General features: G+C 37.1%; 5 protein-coding genes and 1 non-coding gene across 9 annotated transcripts; 2 read left to right on the top strand and 4 right to left on the bottom strand.

Moving 5' to 3' along the window:
* Window positions 1–660: 660 nt before the first annotated feature.
* On the bottom strand, window positions 661–9,412 carry LOC149406447 (aspartokinase 2, chloroplastic-like). Of its 3 annotated transcripts, none has more exons than XM_089606684.1 (12): window positions 8,541–9,412; window positions 3,478–3,630; window positions 3,312–3,394; window positions 3,190–3,230; window positions 2,952–3,106; window positions 2,351–2,596; window positions 2,145–2,261; window positions 1,823–2,035; window positions 1,619–1,735; window positions 1,407–1,523; window positions 1,254–1,316; window positions 661–1,113 (listed from the first exon to the last, which is right to left on the bottom strand). In XM_089606684.1, the coding sequence occupies exons 1-12, from the start codon at window positions 9,090–9,092 to the stop codon at window positions 973–975; spliced, it is 1,998 nt and encodes a 665-aa protein (XP_089462810.1). In that variant the 5' UTR covers window positions 9,093–9,412; the 3' UTR covers window positions 661–972. The 3 variants fall into 3 exon arrangements, with proteins under 3 accessions (XP_089462810.1, XP_089462794.1, XP_089462802.1); XM_089606668.1 differs by lacking the exon at window positions 8,541–9,412 and adding an exon at window positions 4,048–4,230 and having other exon boundaries at window positions 1,613–1,735; window positions 3,478–3,938; XM_089606676.1 differs by lacking the exon at window positions 8,541–9,412 and adding an exon at window positions 4,048–4,230 and having other exon boundaries at window positions 3,478–3,938.
* Window positions 9,413–14,948: 5,536 nt separating this feature from the next.
* On the bottom strand, window positions 14,949–19,927 carry LOC149406446 (short-chain dehydrogenase reductase 5-like). Of its 2 annotated transcripts, XM_089606721.1 has the most exons (4): window positions 19,837–19,927; window positions 19,541–19,626; window positions 17,760–17,828; window positions 14,949–16,081 (listed from the first exon to the last, which is right to left on the bottom strand). In XM_089606721.1, the coding sequence occupies exons 2-4, from the start codon at window positions 19,543–19,545 to the stop codon at window positions 15,277–15,279; spliced, it is 879 nt and encodes a 292-aa protein (XP_089462847.1). In that variant the 5' UTR covers window positions 19,546–19,626; window positions 19,837–19,927; the 3' UTR covers window positions 14,949–15,276. The 2 variants fall into 2 exon arrangements, with proteins under 2 accessions (XP_089462847.1, XP_089462841.1); XM_089606715.1 differs by lacking the exons at window positions 19,541–19,626; window positions 19,837–19,927 and adding an exon at window positions 17,978–18,134.
* Window positions 19,895–21,167, top strand: LOC149406445 (uncharacterized). The gene is made up of 2 exons (XM_089606731.1): window positions 19,895–20,476; window positions 20,547–21,167. Exons 1-2 carry the CDS (start codon window positions 19,934–19,936, stop codon window positions 21,069–21,071), a joined length of 1,068 nt encoding a protein of 355 aa, XP_089462857.1. The 5' UTR covers window positions 19,895–19,933; the 3' UTR covers window positions 21,072–21,167.
* Window positions 21,168–21,207: 40 nt separating this feature from the next.
* On the top strand, window positions 21,208–23,209 carry LOC149406444 (mitochondrial phosphate carrier protein 3, mitochondrial-like). The gene is made up of 6 exons (XM_089606706.1): window positions 21,208–21,690; window positions 21,780–22,141; window positions 22,233–22,276; window positions 22,365–22,579; window positions 22,672–22,796; window positions 22,872–23,209. Exons 1-6 carry the CDS (start codon window positions 21,505–21,507, stop codon window positions 22,936–22,938), a joined length of 999 nt encoding a protein of 332 aa, XP_089462832.1. The 5' UTR covers window positions 21,208–21,504; the 3' UTR covers window positions 22,939–23,209.
* A 169-nt stretch (window positions 23,210–23,378) lies between these two features.
* On the bottom strand, window positions 23,379–26,733 carry LOC149406443 (V-type proton ATPase subunit C). Its single transcript, XM_089606694.1, has 11 exons — window positions 26,464–26,733; window positions 26,309–26,377; window positions 25,941–26,068; window positions 25,754–25,853; window positions 25,267–25,334; window positions 25,048–25,189; window positions 24,760–24,876; window positions 24,431–24,556; window positions 24,088–24,171; window positions 23,933–24,012; window positions 23,379–23,837 (listed from the first exon to the last, which is right to left on the bottom strand). Exons 1-11 carry the CDS (start codon window positions 26,575–26,577, stop codon window positions 23,735–23,737), a joined length of 1,131 nt encoding a protein of 376 aa, XP_089462820.1. The 5' UTR covers window positions 26,578–26,733; the 3' UTR covers window positions 23,379–23,734.
* A 487-nt stretch (window positions 26,734–27,220) lies between these two features.
* TRNAK-CUU (transfer RNA lysine (anticodon CUU)) lies at window positions 27,221–27,293 on the bottom strand. The gene has a single exon. It is a non-coding gene; the product is annotated as a tRNA-Lys (tRNA).
* Window positions 27,294–27,317: the final 24 nt, after the last annotated feature.

Below are 27,317 nucleotides of genomic sequence, written 5' to 3'. Positions count from 1 at the left end.
CGTCGTCGCCGTTATGGCCCATACTTTGCTGGGCCTTAAAATGGGCCTTTCCAGTAATCCCTTGGCCCATATCTTCATGAAAAAAAAAATGGTATTTTTAAATTTTTGCCCAGTTTTTCATATGTTAATGCCCTGCATTTATATAATTTAACATTAAAAAAAAAAGGCACAAAAAAGGGATTGATTTGGCTTATAAACATATATATGTTTTCTTTTCCCAAATTTCATATTATCGTTTTAACGAAGAGGTACAACCCAATCAAAAGGTGACATTTTTCTTTTTTAATTCCACAGAATTATTCATAGCAAAACAAGCTACAATCTACTACTGAATAAAACTTTTTTGTGGTCTTGTAATTACACATTTCAAAGTGAAATCCTGTTAAATAGACCCAGTAGTTAATCTATAATGTGACATGCCATTTATGCCCTTTTTGTATAGCTTTGATTATTTTGCTCAAGACGTGTTCTCTTCTCACACTATATTTGATTTTATTAGAGCTGGAAACACAGCATTTTGTTCGACTAAAAATCTTGATTAGAGCTGGAAACATGACTTAACTTGAGACATCAATAGGCACTCAATATAACGGTTTAATAGAAAAGTTTGTATTTAAGAAAATAAAAACATGTATTAGAAGAAAAAGAAAGGACATAGAATGTGCATCAAAATTGCATAACTCATCATAAAAAAAACTCATCAATAAAGTACAGCATCCCTCTTTGGAGGGGCATATAAATATTCCTACTGTAAGAAACCGTCAAACAAATATGATAATACAGCAATGGGCAAAACCGCAACAGACATAACTTAATCCAAAAATTGAACGAAATTCCTGTTCCAGGATTAATGAACTAGATTAAAATCTCTTGCGTTATCTAGGTCTCACTTCGACTTACTAATGCCTTTTTTTCCTATTATTTATTATTATTCAACTAAATTTTGGCCTAATGTCTCTGACCACGGAAAATTCAATGCCCTTGCGACAATGAAGCGGAACCGTTCTCTGATCCACAATCGATTTCAGAGTTATTACTCTCAAAGAAGGCATGGTGTAGAGCTACAACACACTTCTCTGCTTCGTCGTCATTCACAATCAACGAGATGTTAACCTAGCCAATTGCAAAACAAATATAGTGTTAGCAAGCTCATTCACTGATGCGTTTACTTGACACCCAAGCCTCGTTGAAACAAGAGGAAAATAAAAACAAATGCTTTATTGAATTATCGAGAGAGAAAAAAAACAGCAAACCTTAGATGCCCCCTGAGAGATCATCTGAACGTTGACTCCATTAGTGCGAAGAACATTAAAAGCCTGTCACAAAATACAACTACTTGTGTAAACACCAACAGCAAATACATATATTAAGAGAGATGATTGTACTTTGTTGATATCTCGCAGCACCTTTTCTAGTATCAAAGATGATCGCTGAACGTTTCCAATGAGAGAGATGATAGACCGGTGCTGAAGAAGATTCACGACCGCGATTTTCTCCAATTCTTCGACGACATGGTCAAGTTCCTGCCACACATTATAACATTAAAACTCAGCGATCTGAAAGAGCAAATGATCTCTATTATGCTCAAATCTAGTGATCATGATGGTCATACGCTTGCCTGCTGAATTAGCTCTCTGCTCCACAGCTTTGAAGGGTCCAACGTCAAAGATATACTAACTTCACTAGTGGCTACCACGTCCACTGATATCCCCAAATCCTCGAAGATCGAAAACACCTGAGTCAAGTACAGTATCGTAAAAAATTAGGAGAGGACACATGAGGTGTGAAACAGAAAAATTTAAAGGCCCCGGCGATTTCTCACTTTAGCAAGGAAACCGAATTGGCCAAGCATACGAGTGCTGGCGATATCCAACATTGTCACATTCCGCTTCAGAACAATGCTCGTCAGTACTGCCTTTGCCATGTCTCTTGATCGGGTGATGAGAGTACCGGGAGCTTTAGGGTTATACGAATTCTTAACCCTGACGGGTATATCGCCCTCTCTTGCAGGTCTCATCGACTGTGGATGTAAGACCTGGAAACACGATTCATTTACCAAAAATCAATAGCTTCAACTATATATACGACTCATCAGCCAATAACCGTAATGCAGAAAAGAAAAGAAAAAAAAAACTAGCGAATACCTGGGCACCAAAATATGCAAGTTCAGCCGCCTCGTCAAAAGTCAAGAAAGGGACTGGTTTCGCTTGTGGGTATATGTTGGGATCACAAGTTAAAACACCATCAACATCCTTCCACACCTGTGTAAATCGATTGTTTGAAGTGAATGAACTTGGAACATAGTGAGATTAGAAATTCGTATGATAAATCTATAGTAATATATATTTACTTGAATTTCTCGCAAGCCCAAGGCTTTACCGATGGTCGTGGCGGTCAAATCGCTTCCACCCCTACCCAGTGTGGTCACCGCACACGACCGCCATGCCTTACCAAGGAAACCCGTGACAATTGGAATTGCGGGCTCACTGTTCCAATCTCCATACAATCTATTTGCAACTGCCGGGTATGTTGCTTCCATAATCTCCGCGTTCGTGAAATCATCTGTCGTTATAATCCCCATTTCAAAAGCATCGTACTGCAACATTTAAAATTAAATTATTCGAATTCGTACCAAGCATAAAAATAAAAATGGCCATATGTGTTACGATGTGAGCCCCGAATCCGACCAAACCAGAAAATAAAAAAAATGAAGAAAAAATAATACACACAAATGTATTCCAGTTCACTCTCAATGCGGGAACTTTCACTATAATAAAAAAAAATCGGGAGTTTTGAGTAGGATTCTCTCTCTCTCGGTCTACAAAGAAAAGCGGCAACCCTATAGTATTTAGAAAACTAGGGCGAACACAAAACAAGAATTCCTGAAATTCCGATCAACTTCTGATCATAATGTGAATGGATAATAAGAGGAAAGTTGAGCGAGAACGTACTTGGCGAGCTTTAACGCCAATCTTACTCAGATAAGCTGCGAAGATCCTGGTGGACATGCACTCTCCAAACGAGACCAGATAATCTTTGGTACGCAGAGTGAGCTCTTTCATCATCGCAATTCCTTTCAGGAGTTGCTCTAGTTCATTGAGGAACGCTGCCGAGCATGGTTCCGCATAAAATTCACGACAATGAGTTGGAGAGAAAAAATTACAGAGTGGAAATGCAATACAAACTCACGTGTGATGATAGACTTGTCTATATCAAGCTCTTCCACGGTCCTGCACCGATGACGGAGTAAAAGAATGAGCCAACTAAACATTTCTAAGATTCAAATTTGACTCTTTTTTTTTTTTGCTTGCCTGAGATGGAGTTCTTTGATGAAACTCAGCTCGTCAATGCTTGAGGTGTTAGTGACGCCGCAACTCACAGCTTTTTCTCCGGCCTGGAAAATGAAACCCAAAAAAGAAATAAAAATTACATAGTTTAGAATAGAATAGAGCAAAGAGAAAGGTAATGGAAATGTACGTTTAGAAGCTTGTTTGTGGTCTTGCCCATGGCAGAGAGAACCACAATCGGACACTCCTCCGGAAAGCTGAGGATGAGCTCCGCCACCTCTCTCATCCTCTCCGCCGACGCGACGGAGGACCCGCCGAACTTCATAACGCACGAGAACTGTCTGTCCTTGTCGGCGAGGCTGGGATTCCCCGACTGTACGACCTCAGCTACTCGCGCCTCGCAGCTAGCGCTCGAAACTCTGCTCCGCCTGCAAAACGACACTCTCTCTCCGGCGCACCGGAACACGGCGGAGCTACTCGACACCGAATTCGCGAAACGGAGGCCGTGGAATCGCGAGGGCACAGGGGAGGGGGTTTTGGCCCCACCGCAGAATCGCAATGCAATCTCCATCAATGGATCTGGATTTTCGACAAATTGATAGTCGTTCCGTGTAGATAACGAGGCTCGATTGGAACGTAGCTCAGCTCAACCTGGCATTGCCGACGATCAAAATGCAAAAAATCAACACAGAGTCGTATTGTTCATAAATAAACACAATGAAACAAGCAAACAAACAAACAAAAAAAGAGAATAATCAACCTTGAGCTGAGCAAGGGAAAAAAATGCAATCTAGAGAGGGAGAGTGATTAAAAAGAGAATAACCACCCTCTCTGTTCTCTTCGAATCGCCGCCGCCTTCTCTCTGATTATAAGTATAACCCTTTTTTTGCGCCACCTCTCGGTTAAATATGTGTCACACTCACCCTATTATTTTTCTATGATTTCGCACGTAAAAGAAATATATTACTGTTAATTATTAATGTTTTCAGTTTAGGTTTTTTGAGAATCAACGGCTGTGATTGGATTTAGTCAACAAACAGAAGCAGGCACGTTGATGGGCCGTGGATTATAGTGCTGTCGCCAGTATTGACTGGCCAATCGCGAAGATGGGTTAACTTTGTTTTTTTTTCCTTCGGAAAAACATAATGCTAGAAATAGTTGAGTCATTCAAAACAAAACAAAAAGTAGTTTAGTTGATTTTAAATTGAGGTCTGGAATTTTTTTGGGTTCGGTCTTTCTCAAAATTGGAGGAGTGGCATGCACATTACTATTATTGTTAGCATTATATATATATATATATATATATAGAATTTCATTTCTAAAGTCAAAAACTTCCAAAATATTTTAGCTAAACATTTTATGTTCATACTATCTGATATCGGACTTTTATATTTATTTTTTGAACAAAAATACCATTGCATAAAGTTTGAAGATCATATTCAACTCTTTTTTTTTCAATTGACGTTGAGAAAAATCATCTTAAGCACCTCTATTCATCACAAAGCATCTTTATCTGCCACAAGCATCTTTATCAGTCCCAGAGCATCTCAAACTATCTCAAACCGTCGCAAGGTCTATCTCAAATTGTCTGAGAACTGTCGCAAAAAAGAAAAAAATTCATCTCTAACCATCGCAAACCGTCTAAATGTTCCGAAAATTTAAAGACTATTTAACATTAAATCTAACCTAAGTCAAAATATCAATCCAACTTAATCTAAACGGATTCGAAATGTAAAACAAGAGAACCTACCCCTTTTTTTGAACTCTAATCCATGAAATCCACAATTTTTTAGAGAATCCAATATTTATAGTGAGAGATAAGTAGTAAAATGAAAAAAAAAAAAAAAAAAAAAAAAAAAAAAAAAAATTTGAATATGGTCTAAATTTCATTCAAGGGTATTTTTGTCCGAAAAATAAAAAAATCCAGTTTCAGATATTATGAACATAAGAGGTGCAGCTAAGATATTTTGAAAGTTTTAAAGTCTAGAATATGAAATCTCTCTCTCTCTCTCTCTCTCTCTCTCTCTCTCTCTCTCTCTCTATATATATATATATATATATGTGTGTGTGTGTGTGTGTGTGTTGAGTACAACGAGGATTTAAGTTGAATTGTCTTTACTCTCTACATAGATGGATATATAGAGGCAGAATTAGAACTTAAAATCGAGTCTAATCAACAGTAGATAATGTTGATGTGGATCAACACTCGAGACACACGTGCTGATATAAGAGGCAGACTCGAGATATCAAGTATGCCATTAATATCGTTAACATTGCTTCTCTAGTGGCCTTAAGAAGGCCGTGATTATTTGGGATAGATTCCAATGATCATAATCTCTAAAGATTCTTCAAAATCACAACGAGAACATGGATCGTCTCTATCTATCGCGAGAAAATCTTAAATAAATACATGGCATCCGATCCACTTCAAAAACTAGTAAAAAAAATTTGGGTACCAGTTCTATTTTTAACCGATCCGACACGTACACATTGTCATTCCTAATCTTAACACAAAAAGCATACGATAAAGGCATAAATTAATAAGAGAGAGAGAGAAAAAAAGGCAAAAGAATACAAAAAAAAAACATCATAAAAATATAGTTTTGTTGTTGCTTTTAAATACCATTGTATGAAATCCGATATATTCCGATTACATCTGATGAAATACAATTAATTTCAATAAAATTAAATCAATAATAGAATTCAAAATGAATAAAAAAACAAAAAGTTAATTTTTTAAGAAAATTATAATTTTTTATGTGTCAAAAACCAAAACTTGACATTAATTAAGTTTGGAATGACCGGAGAATTAAATTTGAGCCGGTTTATAAGCTTTGAATATTTTTGTCTAAAAATGTGATAAAAATCTAATTTCCAAGTTGGTAACAAGTAACAACAAGTCTAATCATGAGTCTTTCGGTAATTACCAGGTCTATAAAATTAAATTTATAAGTAGTCTCTCTCATAAAATAACGTATATAGAGGGAAAAAATAAGTAAAATGTAAAGGTGCCAATGATATAGATAAAGTTGATATAGAAAAATGAGATTTTCTGGTCCCGTCCCATATTTTGCGGGAAATGAGATTCTCAGAACCGTAAATAATGGTGTCGAAAAATCTCGAAACTATTTTCCATGGTATCGAGAATTCTCAGTTTCATATTTCGGGGTTTCGGAATTCTCATATTTCTCATTTTTTTTTTCTTTTACTTTAATCATAAATGCAATAAAAAAAAAATTCTTATATTTTTAATTAAAAAAATACAACTTGAAAAAATTGGTACTAAATGGGTATCTCAGTTCATTTCCATTTCTCGGATAATTATGAGACAAAAATTTCGGTATCACATTTTATAATATGGTTTTATTTTTTATTTTTTATTATAATACCAATAATACAGAAAATAGGTCCCACAATATCCTATATGAACAATTTTAAATATAGACTCATGATTATAAAGGCCTCAAGTATGTGAACCTCATTGCCTAAGCTTTATTTCTTTTCGTGGTCATGATTCAAAGTTTCAAACTTTGTTCGACTAATGTGTATATAAACCACCAACTACTTCGATATTCTTATCTCTACTCGATTACTCTGTGTTGACAGTCCTCGAATCCTTAGTTTAAACTTCCTTTAGCACCGATATCCTGGTTCTCATCAGCTGTGATTATTTACTACTAATGTATATATATTCGCATAAAATATTTACTATGAAAACGCAATGCACAACATTCATTCATTTGCTAAAAGATCGAAGTGGTCCATGCTCTGCTCTACAAACGTGGTGAATCGTGAGGAGTAAAACACAAACCCAATCCACAACACCTTCTTTCATTTATATATAAAACAATTTTATTTTTTTGAAAGTAAAAAATAAAAAAATTCAACAACACCTCCACTTCAAAAAAAATAAAAAAATTCAACAACACCTCCACGCTCTTTTCATTTCAAAATCCATATTTCAAATTTTGTTTTATTTTTTTCAATTATCAAAACAAACCACAACTAGCTCTGCTTTTAAACACTAGTTTCTTTTCTTATAATTCAAAAAAAAAAAAAAAAAAAAAAAAAACCAGTTTCTTATTTTGCTTTTGCTTCCTTCGCCAGCCATGAATATTCGCTAATAATCAATGAGAATCAACGACTAATTAAAACCAAGGAACATACAATAATTAATATATGAGATATCACATCCATACCTCGTATACTAATTTATAGTTAAGACAATCCTAATCCCAACTCATACCATAATCAGCACAGCAGCCCATTCATTTCATGGGCCAGCCCAGATTAAAATCTAAAACTATGTGAAATCCCATAAATCAATCACCATCCATTTCATATCTCTCTCAGCTGCTAAAACATACCACTAACATTAGCTACTTCTTTTTCAACGTCTAATTAAGTTTTGACAAACAAAAGAAAAACAAGATTTTACATTTTTTTTTTTTAAAAAGGATGAAACGAGATGATCCAGAACTCAGATGATGGGATGAAACGCGGCGGCGGAATCCAGAAGCACAGCCTTGATCTGCTCCGGCAACACCTCTTGTCCCTCCCGGCATTGCTGCGAGAGAAACCACAAATTAAATTACGATAACGAAGAAGAAGAAGAAGAATGATTAAATTGATTATCATTACCTCTGCTCGGAAAATGTCTAGAGCGAAGCCATTGAAGCAGCTTATGACGGCCTGTTGGATATCGAGGCCGAGGCTGTCCAGAGCTCTAATGGTGGAAACCAACAGCCCAGGCCTTCTTCCGCAGAACATGTGGATGTTCACAGCCCGACCTTCCCTCGCCCGAACCTCAACCCTAGCTCCTCCGCCGCCGCCGATCGGATTCTTCGCCGGAAACACCTCCTCCTTGATCCTCCCCGCCACCGTCGGAGTCAACGGCGTCGGCGTTGACTCCAGCTCGTTGTGGAGGTCGTTGATCCTCTGCAGAAGCTCCTTCAGGTAGTCTATCGCGTCCCCCAATATCGACGCTCTGTCCATCTATAGTTCATCGAAATTCATTCAATCACGATAATGAATTACAGTGAATAATTTCGATTCGAAATGCGTTAACTTATATACCTTGCTGATTTTTGGGACGACGGAGCGGAGCATGTAGAGGCGGTCGTTGAGCTTCTTCCGGCGGCGGCGCTCGGCCATGAGGTTTTTCGCCGGGAGGCCTTTCTTCTTCCCTTTCCCTTTCCCGTCCTCTGACGTCATCATCATCGTCATCATCTCCGAGTCGTAAGTCATGTCCATGCTCTCTTCCTGGTTATCCTCTTCTTCTTCCTCCTCCTCCTTCTTCCGCTTCAGCGCCGCCCTCTTCTGGAACAGCGTCGGCTCAGCTCCGACCGGCGGGAACACCTCCAGCGGCCTCAGCTTCGGCGCCTCCAGCGCCTCCTCCGCCGCCGGGAAGTGGAACCCTAGCTGCGGCGGAGCCAGAAACTCCATCGGAAGCTGGTTCTGGTGGAGCAGAAGACTCTGCTGGTTGTTCTGGTTCTGGTTGTGGCTGTGCTCTACCTCCGCCGAGAAGCCGAGATCGTTCGGAGGAAGCGGCGGCGGAGGGTTTATGAACCACTCTCCGTCGAGCATCGACTTGAATGACGACATTCCCATTCCCATTCCCATTCCCATGCCCATGCCCATATTCATACCCATGCCCATATTCATACCCATACCCATACCCATACCCATACCCATTCCCATTCCCATTCCCGCCATTTCTTCTTCCCGGTTCGCCTGAGCACTCCACGCCGCGGCGGCGGAAGCCTCTTCATCGCCTCCTTCCAGCCAAACGCCCCTCGGAAGCATCTCGAACTGCTGAATTTGATTTGATTCACTCACTTCAGTACTAACTCTCTTTTCTCTCTCTCGCTCTCTCTCTTTTTGCCTATCTATTCTGTTTCGGTTTCGGTGTGTGTTTCTTTGTTTCTCTCTCAATTCTATCTCATCTCATTATTATTACTGTATATTGCTCTCTCGCTCTTCCCAGCTCTGCCCGCTGTGTTTTACTATTCTACCCCTGGGACGAATTTACCCCTGCAAGAGATGTTATAATTACGTACGTTGTTTCCTTTTTGTAACAACTTTGTTCGGTTTCTCTCTCAAATTGGTGTCAGTTTGTAGCCAAAATGTAACAGCTTGACCTGCAAAAAAGAGAGAGATAGCCAATGAATGAATAGTACGCGGAGAGAGAGAGAGAGAGAGAGAGAGAACCCGCCGTACTCTTCAATCCAACAAAGCTCCATCTGCCGTTTAAAATCAAATGGACGGTCCTGATCATGATGTGAATCTTGTAAAAATGTAATAATAATGTACAAGCAACCTAACAAATTCATATCTTTGAAGTTTGAAGCAAAAAAAAAAATATACATATTTCTTTTATTATTATAATTTACTTTTTTACCTTTTTATCTCATAAAAAAACTACTTGTGTATTTATATACAGGACACCATATATGGGATGTTCATTACGGTTTTCCTTTTTTTGAGTAAGATTTGAATATTGAATGGAAAAACTACTATAAAGTAACATAATAACCTTGACTGGTAATATTCGACTGTATGCATGTGAGTTCTTTGACAAACGCGTCTTTGCTTGGAAGCATAATTAAATTGATCAGAGATATAAGGAAACAAACTCTTCTTAATTTTCCCCATATCCATGCATGGCTCTGAAGATTTGAATATTACTTGCATTTTGCATGTGATATATATAACCGTGACGTAGCTCTAATTATTATTAACTTTTTTCTCAGCTTTATTGTTATACTAATCTTCACATATATCGCTTACATAACGTATTCAATTTTATTTTCATCTAACAGCCAGGGCTTTAGTCTTCGAGGGACCAGAAACTATTAAAGCAATACTAGTAATTAATAAAAAGTTTGAATTTTAATCCTATAGACATCCTATCATATACATTCAATACCTATCCCCTTCTTTCAATCTAGCTAAGCTATGTAACTATATTCTTCTTGTTATAAGAAACGTAATTCGTATAATTATAAAAATGTGTATATGTATATATATTGGGTGGCAGTAATTAATGTGCATTGTAAGTGTGGTGTGTGGGGTGTCCCGTACGTATAAGGATAATATATATGCCATCGCTGCCATGCAACCCATTAAATTAATGAAGAAAACAGTGCTTTTTATTTAATTTAATATTTGAGAATAAATTTTCCACAGCATTACCCAAGTATCTCGTGAGTCCTTTCTATTCACCGCACCTACTCAGCAATCTTCAAACTCAACTAAGACAAAGTGCAACTTTTTATTTTATTTTATTTTTAGTTTCAGCATATATCATAATAATTTTGATTTCATGGTCCTTAAAAATATACATGCAATACAAAGACATGCTACTATAGGAGAAATCTCCCCCTTTCATCCATCTCTCCTTGCTCTCACCAAAATACGAAAACATAATTAACAATCTTATCATCCCATTTATTACACAAGATAGAGTACATGTCGCTTCATTCATGTTGATTTTCTAACAGATCAATTTTTTTTTTCAATTAAGTTAAAAGAATAACAACAAAAACGAGGCGCACATCATTTAAAACATTTTTGAAAGACCGGATCTATACACTAATTTAATATAAGGTTGCATTTATTCTTAACCTTTTTTTATCCACAACTTTCAATTTTTAACATTTTTTTACGCCCTGTAGATAATTTTATTGCACTTTCAACAACCATGTTTCATGAAATATTTTATTATTAAAAGTTAATAAATACGTTTGTATATGAAAATAAGTTGATAATATACATATAATTTATTACAAATTTAAAATAATTTTTCGTTGAAGATGTAAATTGAAATTTATAGAGCGCTAAGAATGTCTGAAAAATGGGTTCTCTAGCTAATTACCGAATTAAAACATAAGCTAGCAAAGCATGTAAATTTTCGTTAATATTTAACAAGTAGCCATAAACTGTTTATGAACACGCTACTATGCAAAAGACTCTTAACGACTCATGTAAGATTAACACTTAAATATTGAAAAATGTTCCAATCAAATAGGAAAAAATAAATAAAAGAGCGCCAAATAAAAAAAATTCTAAGTTTTTTGCATCCAAATTTATGGCCCAACCACCGAGTGCCACGTGGTTGTGGCATAAATTCCACGGCTAATCACAAAAAAAAAAACGTCGTGGAAAGTCCTCCCTGACCCTTACATTTTGCGCATAAGTATCGTTTCACTCACTCTCTCACATATTTGAATTTTTTGCTTAAGTGTTAATCTTCTTCTTTGACTCTGTCTTTTAATTCCTCGTCGCTATGGTTCTGTCTATGCCTCCATGCTCGTCCTTATTTTTGTTGTTTGTCACAACACCTCTTGTAATCTTTGTCATATGTTCGTCCGGCGGCCACACTTGTCAAGATAAAAGTTATAGTTTAATTTTTTTTTCCAATGAATTAATTTTTTGAATTTTTGTTGTTGCTTGATTATACAATTTTTTTTATTGTCTTTTCGAAGTTCTTTTACGGATTTTCTTAGCTGACATATCACCCAACGACCCCTTTTTCACTCAGATGTGTTTTCGGACCGTTGAGTTTTTATTTTTATAAGTGTTGATGTCAGAAATTATTTGCTTGGATGATTTGTTGAGTTAATTTGTTATTGTTTTAACTTTATATTTTGTTGTTTGGATAAATTAAACATTAAATTGTGTGTTCATAGTGATGAGTTATTAATTTCAAGTTGACAAAGCGGGTATTTGATAATGTTTTTATTTATTTATTTATGCGCCTTAGATAATTTTTAAATAACTTAACAAGTAAAGTTTTATTGTTTGTAAAAAAACTAAGAATATTAACCGGACATGGATCGATAAAATATCACGTATTATCGTTTTCGTTTTATAAAATATCGGAAAAATATTGAAGATATTGCCGATATTTTGGAATTATGCGATATTTTACATGTTATATAATGTAAAAAAATCAACCCATATCGTGTCTATACCGAAAGTTTCAAACCAACCAATCGTCTCCTTCAATGCAATTTTTTTTCTCCTTTATCGGCGATATAAACCAAAGACCACCATTTTTCTTGCCTCTACGTCGTCGATCATCGCCTAATGGCTGCCAAACTCACAAGCATGCGACGTTATGTGATACTGGAAGGAAGAAGTTTTTAGTTTTTTTGTTTTTTTTTTTTTTTGCTGTAAAGAAAGAGAATAGAGTAGAAATGTGTGAAGAGAGATTGTGTTATGCGGCTGAATATGGGAAACGAGATGTTGTTCTGGTTGTGGCAGTGGGAAATATAAACCTAATGGGCTTTTTGACTTATATTTTATGATGGTTTTGAGTCTTTTGACGTCGCTTTTGTTTTGAAAAACTACATTTTGTCTTTTCGTATTAATTTGGAATAATGTGATTGTTAATTTGCAAATAAAAATATCGATTTATCATGGATCGCTAATTTTGTGTCTTCCTAATTTTGAAGTCACTTTGTTTCAGTTCTTAGCTAAATATTGATAACTGTTTTGATTCCAATTTATGAGTCAAATTTCAATTAGAATATTTTTTTTTTGGTTTGACGTTGCTATTATTGAATCATCTATATTGTGATTTATTTTTTTATTTTTATATAGTTGTATTATGAATTTATCATGGATGTTGCGATAATAGAAAGAATTGCATGCCCATGTGTTACATTTGAAACTACCAATATATAAATACATCTATATTTGAGGGATCAAATAAATATCCACGGAAATGATACAACTACACAAATTATGATAAGGGTAAGCGCAAACAGAAATCCTCAAAGTATAAATTAATTAACAAAACAGATGGAAAAGAGTTAGGAGTTAAAGAGTGATAAAAGTTGAAAAATAATACTGGCCCGTTTGGCATAGCTTTGTTTTAAAAAAAACTGTTTTTTTTCAAAAAGTGACAAGCTGTTTGGTAAATTGTTTATAAAACAGTTGTTGCTGTTAACAAAAACTGATTTAGTGTTTGGTAAAATAAATATATTATAGTAAAATAAATAATTAAATAATAATTATTAATATACTTATTTATATACATATATATGAATAATATTTTGTACGAGAATATTACAGTAATTTATATACCAAACTTAAAAACACTTTTTCTAAAAGCTAAGAATCTTAGCTTTTCAATCTCATGTACAAAATCTAAAATCGCTTTTGAAGTTTTTTGTAAAAACAGTTTTACCAAACACCAGATAAGCAGTTTAGTTTTTTCTAAAAACAAAAACAGGGCTTTTTAATCTGAACCAAACGCAGCCATTATGTCTATCCCTTAAAATAATATCTTTCTTGTATTTATTATCACTTTCTTCTTCTCTCTTGACCCTATAATTACTTTTTTTTTTGGGTGAGATTTGAATACTTCATAGGTGAATAAATAGGACAAAGAAAATCTTGCTATTAGGTTTCCTATATTCTTTGGTAAGTGAATCAAACAAAAAAAAGAAGATGATAATTCTAAGAATAGTTAGTAATTTTAAATCTTCCATAAATATCTCAATTTGTTAAATTTTCGGATGATTTTGCTTTTATTGGGCCATTGCTCATCTTGCCATCCCCTTGAGCCGGGCTTGGAAGCTGACTGTGGTGAGGATTTTATTTTTTATTTGTATATATTTATAATTGTCCATTGCTGATAAAATAAAGACATTAATGATGGCTGAGAAGAACAAACCGTAATGCTGTAACTACCGCTCTGATAAGATCGAATTTAAGTGGAGAGAAAATTAGAGAGAAGGAGAAAAGAGGAGACTAAAGCAGAATTACATATTTACATATACTTATTTTTTAACTAACTTTGTAACAAACTTGCCGACGTAGATGACACGTAGACTAAGCTAAGCTAATTACATAAACCACAACTCATAGAGCTCAGACATCAATAGAACTCAATTCATAACCGGAAAAATACGTTCTTGTTTACCTTATCCGAGTATATTGGAGAATTTTCTGCGGACTTAGTAGTTTTTAAGAACTATTTGTTTATCTTTGGTCTTTATCCTAAAAATTATGCTGGGACTATTAAATTTTTATTTTATTTTTTTTGCCTTTTTTTAAAAAAAATTTACATTTTTTTATTTTGAAAATTTACGAATTAGTTTCTTCTAATTTTTTATATTAAAATTAGTCTCCCTGATGAACTTTTTTTGCCTCCGTTCCTGTGTGTATGCGAGTGTAATAATGTTATATATGATTCATAGTTTAATTTTATTATCTAAATCCTTTTAATGTGCTCACGTAATTCAATAAACGTGGCAAGCGCATGCAAAAATAATAGGAGACCGACTGAGAACTGATATTGCTGATATATATATATATATATATATATATATATATATATATATATATAGTCACTACTGACAACTTCTCCGACAATATTTTATATGGAAATTTGCATATATAAATGTCGTTACATATAAATGTGATTGTCTTTATCCTGTTTGATGATGTGTGTATATAAATGTCGTATATAATACAGAAACAGGTTTCTAATTTTAGTATGTGCGATTTCTATATTAATTATCTGCGTGTATACTATATACAATAATATCAATTAAGAAAGTAATTTTATACGTAAGATCTGTCGGTATTAATGGCACGAGCTGTAAATTGACACATCACATTCACATGTAGCGTAAGTGTGCGGGCTAATGATCAAATCATAAAATATGTATATAATTGTCAAGGAAATGAAACATATATTATTATAAACACATTAATTTCAATTCAAATATCGATAGATGCATGTTTGGGGATTCGGGACGAAAATACGAATATTTTTTTTATTAATGATGGAGTACAAACACTCGTGACCATTGAAATAGAAAACGCCAACTCTCATTCACTCTTTTTTAAAATAAACCTTGGCTATACCCACCAACATTTATGATTTATTAATTCCCTGCAAAAAAAAAAAAAAAAAAAAAACAGACAGCAATACCATTTTTGAATTAGAAAAAAAAAAAGCCACGTCATCCCATCAGAGAAACGAGGAAGGAGAAGGTAAATTAAGATGCTTAAACGCCGTGAAACCTCCGTCAATGACCAAGTTGTGACCCGTAACGAACTTTGCCTCGTCCGACGCCAAGTAAACGGCCGCGTTGGCCACGTCGATCTCATGACACGTGGCGCCTTTCAACTCCCCGACCCCACTCAGGATCTCCCTCAGCTGTTCCGCCGTGGCACCTCTGTAAATTTTCGCGAACTCCCCGAGAGTGAGAGGCGTGGCGATCGGGCCAGGGGATATGCAGTTTATTCGGACCCCGCTCTTGCAGAGATCCGCTGCGGCCGATCTCACGATACCCGCGACGGCGAACTTGGACACGGTGTACGGATGAGGCCCGACTCCACCGGTGAGCCCGCTTATGCTCGCGGTGCAGAGGATCGAGCCCGTCCCGGCCTTCACCATCACCCTCGCCGCGTGCTTGATTCCCGCCACCGTGCCTCTCACGTTCACCGCCATCACCGCGTCGAAGGCCTCCATGTCCAGCTCGGCGATGCCAGGTGGCACCGCCGGACCGGTTATCCCCACGTTGTTGTACATCACGTCCAGCTTTCCGTGTCGCGTCACCGCCGCCTCCACGGCTTCCGCCACGTGGGCTTCGTCTCTCACGTCGCAGGTCACGAAATGGGCCGATGGGCCTAGCTCCTCCGCGGCTCTTGGGCCCACCTCGGTGTCCACGTCAGCTATGATGACTCTGGCCCCGTTTTTTATGAACTCTTGGGCCGTGACTTTCCCAAGCCCACTCGCACCACCGGTTATCAGGGCGACCTTCCCTTCAAGCCTAAATAAGAAATTACAAAAGTAACTGTTTTTAGGGGTGATATTTCAAAAATAATTGCTACTTTAAATCTTTGAAAAATTACTCTTTTTTTCCATTCATAAATAATTTTATTTATTTTAAAATCAGTTGTAGTATAGTACACATAATTTACAAAAAGATAATATGTAAAAAAAATGTCTATTTACAACTTAGTAACAGCTATGTCTGTAATAAAAATTTTAAATATGCTGTTTTTGTAATAAACTACAAAAAACGGCTACCAAAAACAATAATTACAAAAAACGGCTACCAAAAACAATTTCTACTATATTTTACTTCTTGTGAATAATAAATAAGAAACCCAAGACACAAGGCACGGAATAATAATATTAAAATGAAAACAGTACGTCCTATCAAAACCTAAAACGAGTATGCGATGCGATAGTAACGAATGTTTTACAAAGACGATGATCTATCACCGTCCAATTAAGAACAATGTTTCTTTTTTCCTAGTGGACCACAAAAATTTCCCCTTGCATTGTAAGTTGTAACATTTTTATATAGTTTAGCAATCTTAAGAGTGGTTTCACTAAAGTATATGTACGTAAGTAGTTTAAACTAAAGTAGAGGCTTTCTGATATATTTTGGCGGTATTTGAGTATGACAACTAACAAGCGTGATAGTTGACAAAACAGGCAAAGGTATGAAAGAGAACGTGTAAGTTATACTATACAAGGCATTGCATGTGATACAAAATTTAAAATATCGACAACTTTCTCTATCAAGTTTACGTGTCACATCCGCGTACATTTGCCATGCGTCTCCAGCTGTTTTTTTTTTTCTTTTTTATTTTCTTTCTTCATGTTTTTATGTTACGTGCTAGCCGTAGCCCTAATTATTAATTCCTTATAGTTTGTAATTTATGGTCCAAGTTAAAACAGTTTTCTTGTTAAAATATACTTTTTTAACAATCCGAGCTAATTTCGATCAAACTACACCATCTAATATTGACTAATTCATTGATGAGCTTACAAAATATTGACCAATTTGTGTCAACTTAAAATGCAAATTAATACGTAATTTGTGTCAATTTTATTTTTAATTTTTTGATCAAGAAAAACTAGCTTCGAAAGTCTAGACAAAGTTAAAAACAAAACTAGTAACAAAAAAATTCTGTCCCAGTAAGAAAAAAAAATTGTACAAGAAAGAAGAGTCTAGCTAAAAACAGATTAAACTATATATATAGTAGAATAAATTATATGATTTGGAGATTAGACGGGTAAAGTAATATATATATATATATATATATATATATATATATATATATATATATATATATATATATATATAAACACAACAACAACAAGACATGACATAAGGAATTTAAATCATCACCCGGCTTAAAGTCAAATCTCTTTTTATTGCGTATAAGTCAAACGAATCCCATTCTCATCCCCCCCCCCCTTTTTTTTTATTCTCCGCTTTAATTTCACTTTCTTAAGTGCTAGCTCTTGAGACCAAAGCGAGTATTTTAAAGTTAAAAAGGTTTAATTTTTGCTTAATTATTAACAAATTACAAATTAAGAAAGAAGAACAAACGGTAACATATATATATATATATATATATATATATATATATATATATATATATATGTGTGTGTGTGTGTGTGTGTGTGTGTGTGTGTGATTGAAAAAGTACCTTCCGGAGGCTCTGGTCGAGTTAAGTCTCGTACCCTTATAACCATTCATGGCTATGGACTTGAACTCTCTAAAAAATAAGAATGAAAGACCAGTATTAGTCAGAAGAATAATAATTCATCAGCCCTAAATCGATAAATGCGTGTGAGACAGTGAATATACATAGAAGTAGTATATTATATAAAATTGCATGGGTATATCGTGTGTGTGTGTGTGAACCTTGTCAACGATCTGATCTTCATATTATATATAGACTCTCGGTGAAGAAGATGATCGGTGATCTAGATATAAGTGTATTTTACAGCTGATCTTTCTGTGACGATACTAGCACGAATTCCATGCACGGAGAGAGAGAGAGAGAGAGAGAGAGAGAGAGAGAGCGAGAGAGAGATAATAGATTACAATGATTCTCTTAATATATAATGGCATGGATACATTATTTTGTTTTTATTTTATTATTATTTACTATCTTCTTCTTCTTTTTCTTTTTCTTTTTTTTCGTAAAAGGAAAACCACTAGCTTATAGTACTCGAAAAGTTGCTTCCACTAACACATAGCATAAGCTCCCCAGAATTTATCTAACTTATTACGACATTCCTGTTTTTTATTTTCAGATTATTAGGGTTTAGGCGATATTTTATTATCCTAAAGAACATAGAAATGCCAAGTACTACTACAGATCCGCATTTATAGGATCAATAATATTCAATATCTGTATTGATATTGACCACAACGTGCAAATTCTTAATGAAGACAAATTATTTTGAAAATTATACTGGCGGTCCGTTATTTTAAACTCGAAATAAATTTATGAATATCATCACAGTCAACAGACATGGGACCCAGTTTTTACTACTTGCAATGCAACCAATCAATGTTGTAGTAATATATAGAACTTACAGAGTTGGGGTGGAGCGTATTATTCTCATTAACAGTACTATGCAAACGAAACTTTATATATACTTAATGCAACGTAATTGTATTTATTAATTCCATATAATGCTGATAAAATGGATACGGACCACGGTCGAGGGTGCAAGTGGTGGTGGATATCATATTTTACACATAAATTATGGCATGCAAATAGACCATTAGGCCATCGCTGCCTCGAATAAATTAATCAATTCTTTAAAAAAAAAATACAATTAATCAATTCTTAAAATCGCATAATTGGTTCAATTAAAACAAAACTACACTCACTCACTCACTCCCCTAATGATATCACTTTACTATAATCCGGGTAAGCGGAGACAAAAATGCGACAACCAAACCCCATAAACTGCAAGCGATATCCGTTGTTGTCTCTTGATTATTTTCACCAACTTTTTTTTCCTTAATATAATTCAGCCACTCCATATGATCTCACAACTAAAAAAATCAGAAATTTAGACACGAGTCCAATTTTCAATCTGTATATAGATTAATAGTTACAATTTTAATAAATTAATTAAATATCTTTTTCTATTAAATCTAAAAACACATATAATTCATCGTTTAGACCAGTGTTTTTAACAAATTTTCAATGCAAAGGTCTCGACGAAACGATTATTTAACACTGATGAAAACATACTTCTCATTTATGATCTATTTTAAATAAAATATGATTAATAAATAAATCAATTGTATATGAATGCTAAGAGAAAAAGAAATTGCATGATTATTTAATTTTTAAAATTTGTGTCTATTTTCTTCAACAAAGATTCTCAAATAAACTAATTTTACCCACTTATATGCATAATAAAAAACCTTAGCTATTAGAATTGTCACTTATATAAAACTTACCTCATCACCTCTTTTTAAGAGTACTTTAATTTTTATTGTTTATAATATTCCCCCTCTCGTTTTTTGTGTGCGTCTTTTATTAGTCCCTGCGTAAAAAACAGTTTATTTTCAGACTCGTCAAACTCAAACGACGAAGTATAGTTTTTAAGTTTATATAGTAGATATTAACTATAAGCTCAAAAATATTTTTTGAGGAATATTTAGCTTACTCCGGATATTTAGCTGGAATTCTGAGAATGATTTCAAATGTTAGGTATTTAGGGAATTCAACGTAAGTTACACATTTACTTTCATACCGTGTCGTTCATTAAAGAGCCATTGGGCTGGGCCGAAGATAGTTGGGCTGCCCGTTTGTGCATGTCGGTCGGGTCGGGTGGGTAATTGTCGATTGCGATGACGATAGAAAGTGGAAAGAGCAGAGAGAGAGAGAGAGAGAGAGAGAGAGAAAGAATGGGTTCGACTCAGTCCGTAGGTGCATCGGCGGCGGAGGAGGAAGAAGAGAGCTCATCATCTGAAGAAGAAGAAGAAGAAGAAGAAGAGAGGAGAGAGTCGGGAAGCGCGGTGGCGATGAAGAAGGTTCTCCAGCAAGAGCCGGAGATGCTTCCGTGCCACGCGTCAGCCTCTCCGCTGTCGCCGCAGCTGTCATCGCTGGGAACGCCGCGCATCAAGGTGTGGGACCCGTACAACGTCCTCGCCCCTCCGCCGCCGCCGGAGCTCGAAGCCTCGGAGGTGTTCCTGATCAGCCAGGGCCAGTGCCAGCTCAGCCTCACCCCCGACTTGATCGGCGGCCGATGCCCCAACGCCGCCCTAACCCCCGCCGGAAAACGCCAGGCCAGAGCCCTCGCCGTGTTCCTCAACTCCCAGGGCGTCCGATTCAGCGCCGTCTACACTTCTCCCATGGATCGCGCCAGATCCATGGCCGTCTCGGTCTGCCAGGTAACCAGATCGCACATTCGATTCCAATTCCGATTCGCCGATCGCGATCTGATCTGATTTGAGGAACCAGGAAATGCGGTTGGCGGAGGAGGATATTCAGGTTTCGGAGGCGCTGGCGGAGATGAGCCAGGGGCAGTGGGAGGGTTGCCACCGGTCGGAGACGTACTCCGGCGAGGCGGCGAGGTTGATGGAGCCGGATTTCTCGGCTCCCTCTGGTGAGACGCTGAGGCAGGTCGAGTTTCGGATGGTCGAGTTCGTGAACGGAACGCTTCCGCGGAGATCGGATCACCATCATCATCATCATCAGAATCAGCATAGGAAGAGGTCAGGCAAGAGCAGGCTTCAGCTGATGAGCACCAACCACCGCCACGACGACGACGATGGCTCCGCCGGAGCCGCCGGGACCCGAGTCATCGGAGTGTTCAGCCACGCAGTGCCCATAAAGTGCTTGCTCACCGGAATTCTCGGCTGCGGGCCCCACATGTCCCACAAGCTCTGCGTCGACGAGTCTTCGGTCACGGTCCTTCACCATTCATGGAAGACCGGGTGGCAGATCAAGAAGCTGAACGAAACTGCTCACCTCAGGCTTCTCTAGTCTTTTCTCTTCTCTTCTCTTCTCTTCTCTTCTCTTCTGTTTGATTGTTGTATTCATATTTTATTTATTTGATTCTTTTGAGTATATACTTGTTTAATCGCCAATCAAACATTGCCATGCTTTGCTTGGCGCCTGTACCTGTAACACATACAAAATACATTTTGCTTTTCTCAACTATGTAACTTTCAATTTCAATCGCATGCTAGTAGCCAAGTCAAACTCTAAGAGAGAGACTTTTTCTGTTCCTTGTGTAACAAGTAACTTAAGAAATTGACTTTTCATCAACTTACCAAACGCAGCCAAGCTAGAATTGTCTCAACTTTGACTCCATTCCATTGCCTTAGTTTTTTTGTTGTTGTATATAACTTGCAAATCTATAAGTTACACACCAAATATACATGCATACATAGCTTTTGACGCAGCAGTTCTCTCGATGGCCTTCTCCGATAAAACCTCGTTCAAGTCCCGGGTAATGGCGGGATCTCCGGCCGAGGCCGGGAAGAGGATCGAGATGTTTTCTCCGGCGTACTACGCGGCCTGCACGGCCGGCGGAGTCCTCAGCTGCGGTCTGACACACACCGCCGTAACTCCTCTGGACCTCGTGAAGTGCAACATGCAGGTTTGTTTTAAGCTTTCACATCATATCATGTTGTATGGCATATGTGAGAGCAAAGGCTCGACCTTGTCTTTCCTTGTTTGGTGTCACAGATCGACCCGGCAAAGTACAAAAGCGTATCGTCGGGTTTCGGAGTCCTAGTGAGGGAACAGGGCGTGAGAGGGTTGTTCAAAGGATGGTCGCCCACTCTGCTCGGCTACAGCGCTCAGGGTGCTTGCAAGATGGGGTTCTACGAGTTCTTCAAGAAGTACTACTCTGATCTTGCCGGGCCCGAATACGCTTCCAAGTACAAGACCTTGATCTACCTTGCCGGCTCTGCCTCCGCTGAGGTCATCGCTGACATCGCCCTCTGCCCGTTAGAGGCGGTCAAGGTTCGGGTTCAAACTCAGCCGGGATTCGCTCGCGGGCTCTCCGACGGCCTGCCCAAGTTTGTCAAGTCTGAAGGAGCTCTCGGGTACCTAAACTTATGCTTACTTCGAGATTTTATCACGTGCTAACTCCATTACTAATCATTTGAATCCATTATTAACCATTGGTTCACCCAGGTTGTACAAGGGTATTGGTCCACTCTGGGGTCGTCAAATACCATGTGAGTTGCATAACATTAGGCTCGTCTTTACGGAACATTGATGGGTGTTCTAGTGAACATTTATTCGGACCCGTGTTTTGTATTGCAGATACAATGATGAAGTTTGCGTCGTTTGAGAACATAGTGGAGAGGATATACAAGCACGGGATGACGACTCCGAAGGAAGAGTGCAGCAAGGGCGTCCAGCTCGGGGTGAGCTTTGCGGGCGGATACATTGCGGGCGTGTTGTGTGCCATTGTCTCTCATCCGGCCGATAATCTCGTGTCCTTCCTCAACAACGCCAAAGGAGCAACAGTCGGCGATGTAAGTGCATTATCACGGCGTCGTGTTTGATCTGATTTGATCCGCGCATGTAATGATGTTTTTTTTTTTTTTTTTTTTGCCAAACTGAGCAGGCTGTAAAGAAGATGGGAGTGTTGGGTCTGTGTACGCGTGGCCTTCCTCTTCGTATCTTCATGATTGGAACTCTTACGGGAGCTCAATGGGGTATATACGACGCCTTTAAGGTTTTCGTGGGGCTGTAAGTATTTCTTCGCTCTTTTGTGAATTGGATGAAGTTAATTGCTTGGGCTTTTCTGATTAAATTATTGAACAGGCCAACCACTGGCGGTGTTACTCCGGCTGCACGACTCACCGCTGTTGCCGACCTTGCCAATGCGTAAGAAGTTCAACGGGCATCGGTTTTAATGGCTTATAATCGGGTTGAATAAACAATTTATACGAATTAGAAATAAACGCAATTCTTTTTGGAGGATGGCTCTGTTCCCATTTATTCTCCTTGAACGTAGTTTAGAACTTTAGATCAAGATTTACTTATTATGTGCAACCAAAAATAATTTAGCTTTGTGTTTCAATATGCCTCTTCAATACTTTCGTCATATTTTGCAGCTTGTTTGCAATTGTAATTCTTTTTAAAATTATAATTATCCTTTATCATTGCAAGTTTTGTTTACATTATCCTCAGTAATGCTTCGAGGTACAAGTACAACATACAGGAAGCACTTGCGACTTTACTCCACGAATAAGCCAGAATATGCTCTGTAATCTGATTTACGGCATAATATATACAACACATAAAAGGCACCGAAGAGCAAAATCGAGGAAATTCAATATCGTGCTCGCAAATGATTACATTCATAATGAGAGCACATCGCTATTATTTGCTTCAACTCTAATAAAATATTGGCAACGAGTCTAAAGCTCGACAATTCTCACAAACTCAACATACTCTGCGACGAGTAGTAGGGCCGTCAATAAACATCTCAAAAGCATCATTTCAAGTGTAAATATAAATAAACAACCAAAGAATATGAACCCCTTAACCCTAATATACAAATACAATAATGATTTATTTTTTCGGTCTCGACCCACTCCCGTATTTATTGTAGAGGAATCCGCAGGTTTGGGCTTCTTTCACAAATAAAAGCAAAAAAAATAAGGATGAGAAATCATCAAGAATCAAACAAGATTAACGGTGAAGGAGACATAAGGATGGGCTTCAGTGTCGCCGCCTAAGCCAGCCAATCCTCCGCCGATCTCATCTTCGTTTTTCCAAAACGAGCTGCCACACGAAAAAAAAAAAAAAAATACCAACGATCAGCAACCAATGAACACACAACAAATCAAGATCCAAACCACAAGAGATTAGTAACTTGCCTGTTTGTACCCTCACACAACTTTTCAATGATTGACCGAACTTTCTTCTCACTTTTCACAGATGGAGCCATAACACACGACTGCAAATTTATTTTAATATCACAACCCTGATTGTTGTATAATAAGGAAAACGGCTATGAAGCTGCTTTGCTTACCAAGAAAGATGGAGGCAGGCCGTATCTCAGAATGCTCTCTGCAAACGCACGCACTGCACAGAAGTGCATCCACGAGGTGAAAACCTGAACCCAAGAAGCTCAGTATTGTGAAACTCCACCGCATATAAATAAAACAAAATATCAGGCCATTTTATGATTATATGGAACAATAACAAAACAGAAAACTGAAAACCGGAACTTAAGAATTCATGTGCAAGGTTGCAGTTCTAGAAAATATGTATATGTGCATATATAATTTCAGGGGGTAGGATTCACTCACGTTTCCAAAAATATAAATAGATCACTTCACTTTATTCCGTAAGACAGAGGGGAAAGAATATACCTCCCCATAACTGGTGTAGCACCACTGCAAAAGAGAGCTTCTAAAGCTATCCTGGTCTTGCATCAATTTTTCTAACTCTTCCTTTCGACTTTCTTGATCTTCTGGACTGTATTCAAAGTCACGGACCTGAACCAGATGACAGATGCATCAAGCTCAGTAAACATGAGCCAACATATGTTGCCAACCAATGTTTGTAAATTTTCCACTAATACAAATGGTCGTACTCATCGAGATTGTGAAATTAAACCATAATCAGGGGTAAGTTCAGGTTCACTTCCGTAAATGAGAGAGCAACGGAAGATCAATGGTAGAAAGCAAGATAAACATACTTGGAACCCCTTTTCACGGGCACTTGTTCTAAAATTGTCTGCCACACGGTTGAATAGGGTTACAGAATAGAGAGCATATTCATTATCTTCATGCAACTTCTTGGTTGATCTGGGAACCTGGGAGAAACATGATTAATACTAAGGTAAAAATAGCCAAGGCATCATATAATAGAAAATATCTTATTACAGAACTATCGATTTGGAAAATTCAAGAAGCCAATATTCGTTCATTTTCTATAAAGATCAAGTGTTATCACTTAATTTGAAGAACGAAATTATATAATTTACCACATAGTTGGTCAATGTCTCATAGCTTGACAGCCACTCCTTCTGTGAATACTTGGGAACAATTGCAAGCAATGTCACCAAATGTTCCGATGTAACAATATCCTCTGGTTTAACAAGATCGGAAAGATCACGGACAGCCAAGCTGAGAAAGAGGAGAAGATAGGTAAATAAAGTAGCACCGTGGAAGAACCTAAAAAGCTATTCAGATAAAAGTTTTACCTTCCAGCTTGCTTTCGATTGATAGCATTAAGCTGGCTGCGGACGTTATTATACTCTGCTACACGAACCTAAGATAAAGGACAAAAGAATAAATAATCAATCTAAAAGTTGCATATGGGTTTGTGACCTCTAAGAAAGATGATTCAGCGGTAAAAAATTTCAACATGTCGTGCCCAAAAAAGCAAGCAAGATGTTTCACAATCAATAAGCTTATTGGGCAAGTTCACAAGCACCAAGCATTGTTCTTCTCAAACATTTCCCACAGTGATAAAAAAAAAAAAAAAAAAAAAAAAACTTAAAACAGTCTTATAGAATAAGTAACTAGGAATCCACAAGAGCATACTTATGAGAGATTAACCTACTCAACAGAGATTGAAATCTTGATTAAGATCCAAACCAAGTTTAAATTGCCAAACAGTCACATTTATGGTTCCTTTCTTTGCTCAGCTAAGGTATATATGAACACCGAATACTAGTAGACATGTACCTTCAGATCATCCTCAATCTTTGCCACTTGACTGTGAATTCCATCCACAATCTCTTTTAACGGAGACATTGTCGGATACTTGGCTTCATCCCAGACAAACCTAAAATAACAAATCCTTAGAATTGAAAGAAAAAAAGGAAATTCCATCCAAGAATCCAATGAAAGCTAATGAGCACAAAGGTTTCACCTAGTAAGATAGGAGTCGATCGGCACTCCATCAACAGTGAGAGCTCCGCTCTCGACGCCAGAAACCCTCTCGAGTTCCTCGATCTGTCTTCTGATCTTGTGAGAAACTCCCTCCACGAAGTTGTTTGACTACACACTCCAACAAACCCGAAAGCACATCACTATACAATGATCCACATCATTCAAGTAACAAAATCCGAACGACACGATCATTTTGATGTTTATCATCACCGAAACCATAATTCGCTCAAAGAATATCGACGACGACAGATCAATTATCGAATTAAACATCCGAAATACGTAAAACAAAAAAGAATATTTATATATATAAAAAATAAGACATTCAATTTCGAAATCCGATAAACACACCTTCAAGAGATCGTCGCTGAGAGCGAGAAGAGAATCCAGAGTTCCAACGCGCAGATTAGGTATATTGAACTGAGAAAGAGAGCGCGCGAGAAATAAGAGGAGAATCGAGAGGGGATGAGCAGAAGAAAAAGAAGTAATAGAGAATCAGATCTTACACGATAGAGAGGAGTATCGAAGGAATGCTTGGAAATTTGTTCTTGAAGACGATTCCATAGAGTAGATGCAGATCCCTGAACTGGAAGAGAGACCACCCAGTACCGAGACGCCATTCTGATTTTCTTCTCTCTTTCAATCGGAGATCAAACTCTCATCAATTATATGACCAAGGACTCGTATCGTAGTAATACTGTACGTTCAATCCACACGGTTAATTGCGAATACAAAATGAATCTCTATCACATTTCCTCCTTTTTTTTCTTTTTTTTTTTAAATAGAATTAATCAATTATCATTTTATTTTTTAAAGGGAGACATGAGATATTTTCTTTTTGAGAAAAAATTACCGGCATAGTTTATGATGAAATATTAAAGGAGTATTCGTGGATAAAAAAACATTATTTTCATGTAAGATATATATTTTTTTAAATATTCAATAATAAGAGTAAAATTATAACAATGATCATAATTCATAAATATAGGTGCGAAAAATGAATTTTATTTTGTTTAGAGTATATTGAAATTATTTCGTGTTGTAACAATCAAGACGGTTGGATTTGTAACCGGATACAGAAAATCTAGATTCCATGTTTAATATGCAATGCAACAACCCCATGTTATAATTATTCATATAAATTTGTGTAAAATTTAAAGTATTGTCACACTTTCCAATCCCAAAATTATACAGTCTGGTTGTTTTGTCCTCCAGTAAATTATTAAGAGAGCGAGAATAACAGGGAACGAAAAAAGAGATAGTCGCCCACCGTGGGGCTCGAACCCACGACCACAAGGTTAAGAGCCTTGCGCTCTACCAACTGAGCTAGACGGGCTTGTTGAGTTAGCACACCGAAATT

This window comes from Urtica dioica, chromosome 1 (assembly GCF_054948205.1).
Source record: "Urtica dioica subsp. dioica isolate 48M chromosome 1, U.dioica_male_clone48M_v1_H2, whole genome shotgun sequence".
Classification (NCBI taxonomy): Eukaryota; Viridiplantae; Streptophyta; class Magnoliopsida; order Rosales; family Urticaceae; genus Urtica; species Urtica dioica.
The sequence above is the reverse complement of the archived record's forward strand: the minus strand, read 5'-3'. Positions and strand labels throughout refer to the sequence as shown.

What these genes read in the sequence shown, in the direction of transcription:
- LOC149406445 (XM_089606731.1), top strand. Translation starts at nt 19,934, where the DNA reads ATGACGATAGAAAGTGGAAAGAGCAGAGAGAGAGAGAGAGAGAGAGAG. An exon ending in TGGCCGTCTCGGTCTGCCAG is followed by an intron (nt 20,477 to 20,546) that starts GTAACCAGATCG and finishes TTGAGGAACCAG; the next exon opens with GAAATGCGGTTGGCGGAGGA.
- LOC149406446 (XM_089606715.1), bottom strand. Translation starts at nt 18,000, where the DNA reads ATGAAGATCAGATCGTTGACAAG. An exon ending in AAGATCAGATCGTTGACAAG is followed by an intron (nt 17,829 to 17,977) that starts GTTCACACACAC and finishes CTTATTTTTTAG; the next exon opens with AGAGTTCAAGTCCATAGCCA. An exon ending in TCGACCAGAGCCTCCGGAAG is followed by an intron (nt 16,082 to 17,759) that starts GTACTTTTTCAA and finishes TTTCTTATTTAG; the next exon opens with GCTTGAAGGGAAGGTCGCCC.
- LOC149406447 (XM_089606684.1), bottom strand. Translation starts at nt 9,092, where the DNA reads ATGCTTCCGAGGGGCGTTTGGCTGGAAGGAGGCGATGAAGAGGCTTCC. An exon ending in CCACAAACAAGCTTCTAAAC is followed by an intron (nt 3,395 to 3,477) that starts GTACATTTCCAT and finishes TTCATTTTCCAG; the next exon opens with GCCGGAGAAAAAGCTGTGAG. An exon ending in ATCAAAGAACTCCATCTCAG is followed by an intron (nt 3,231 to 3,311) that starts GCAAGCAAAAAA and finishes TCATCGGTGCAG; the next exon opens with GACCGTGGAAGAGCTTGATA.
- LOC149406443 (XM_089606694.1), bottom strand. Translation starts at nt 26,577, where the DNA reads ATGGCGTCTCGGTACTGGGTGGTCTCTCTTCCAGTTCAGGGATCTGCA. An exon ending in AATCGAAAGCAAGCTGGAAG is followed by an intron (nt 25,190 to 25,266) that starts GTAAAACTTTTA and finishes CCTCTTTCTCAG; the next exon opens with CTTGGCTGTCCGTGATCTTT. An exon ending in TTGTGTGAGGGTACAAACAG is followed by an intron (nt 23,838 to 23,932) that starts GCAAGTTACTAA and finishes TTCGTGTGGCAG; the next exon opens with CTCGTTTTGGAAAAACGAAG.
- LOC149406444 (XM_089606706.1), top strand. Translation starts at nt 21,505, where the DNA reads ATGGCCTTCTCCGATAAAACCTCGTTCAAGTCCCGGGTAATGGCGGGA. An exon ending in TCGTGAAGTGCAACATGCAG is followed by an intron (nt 21,691 to 21,779) that starts GTTTGTTTTAAG and finishes TTGGTGTCACAG; the next exon opens with ATCGACCCGGCAAAGTACAA. An exon ending in TTTAAGGTTTTCGTGGGGCT is followed by an intron (nt 22,797 to 22,871) that starts GTAAGTATTTCT and finishes ATTATTGAACAG; the next exon opens with GCCAACCACTGGCGGTGTTA.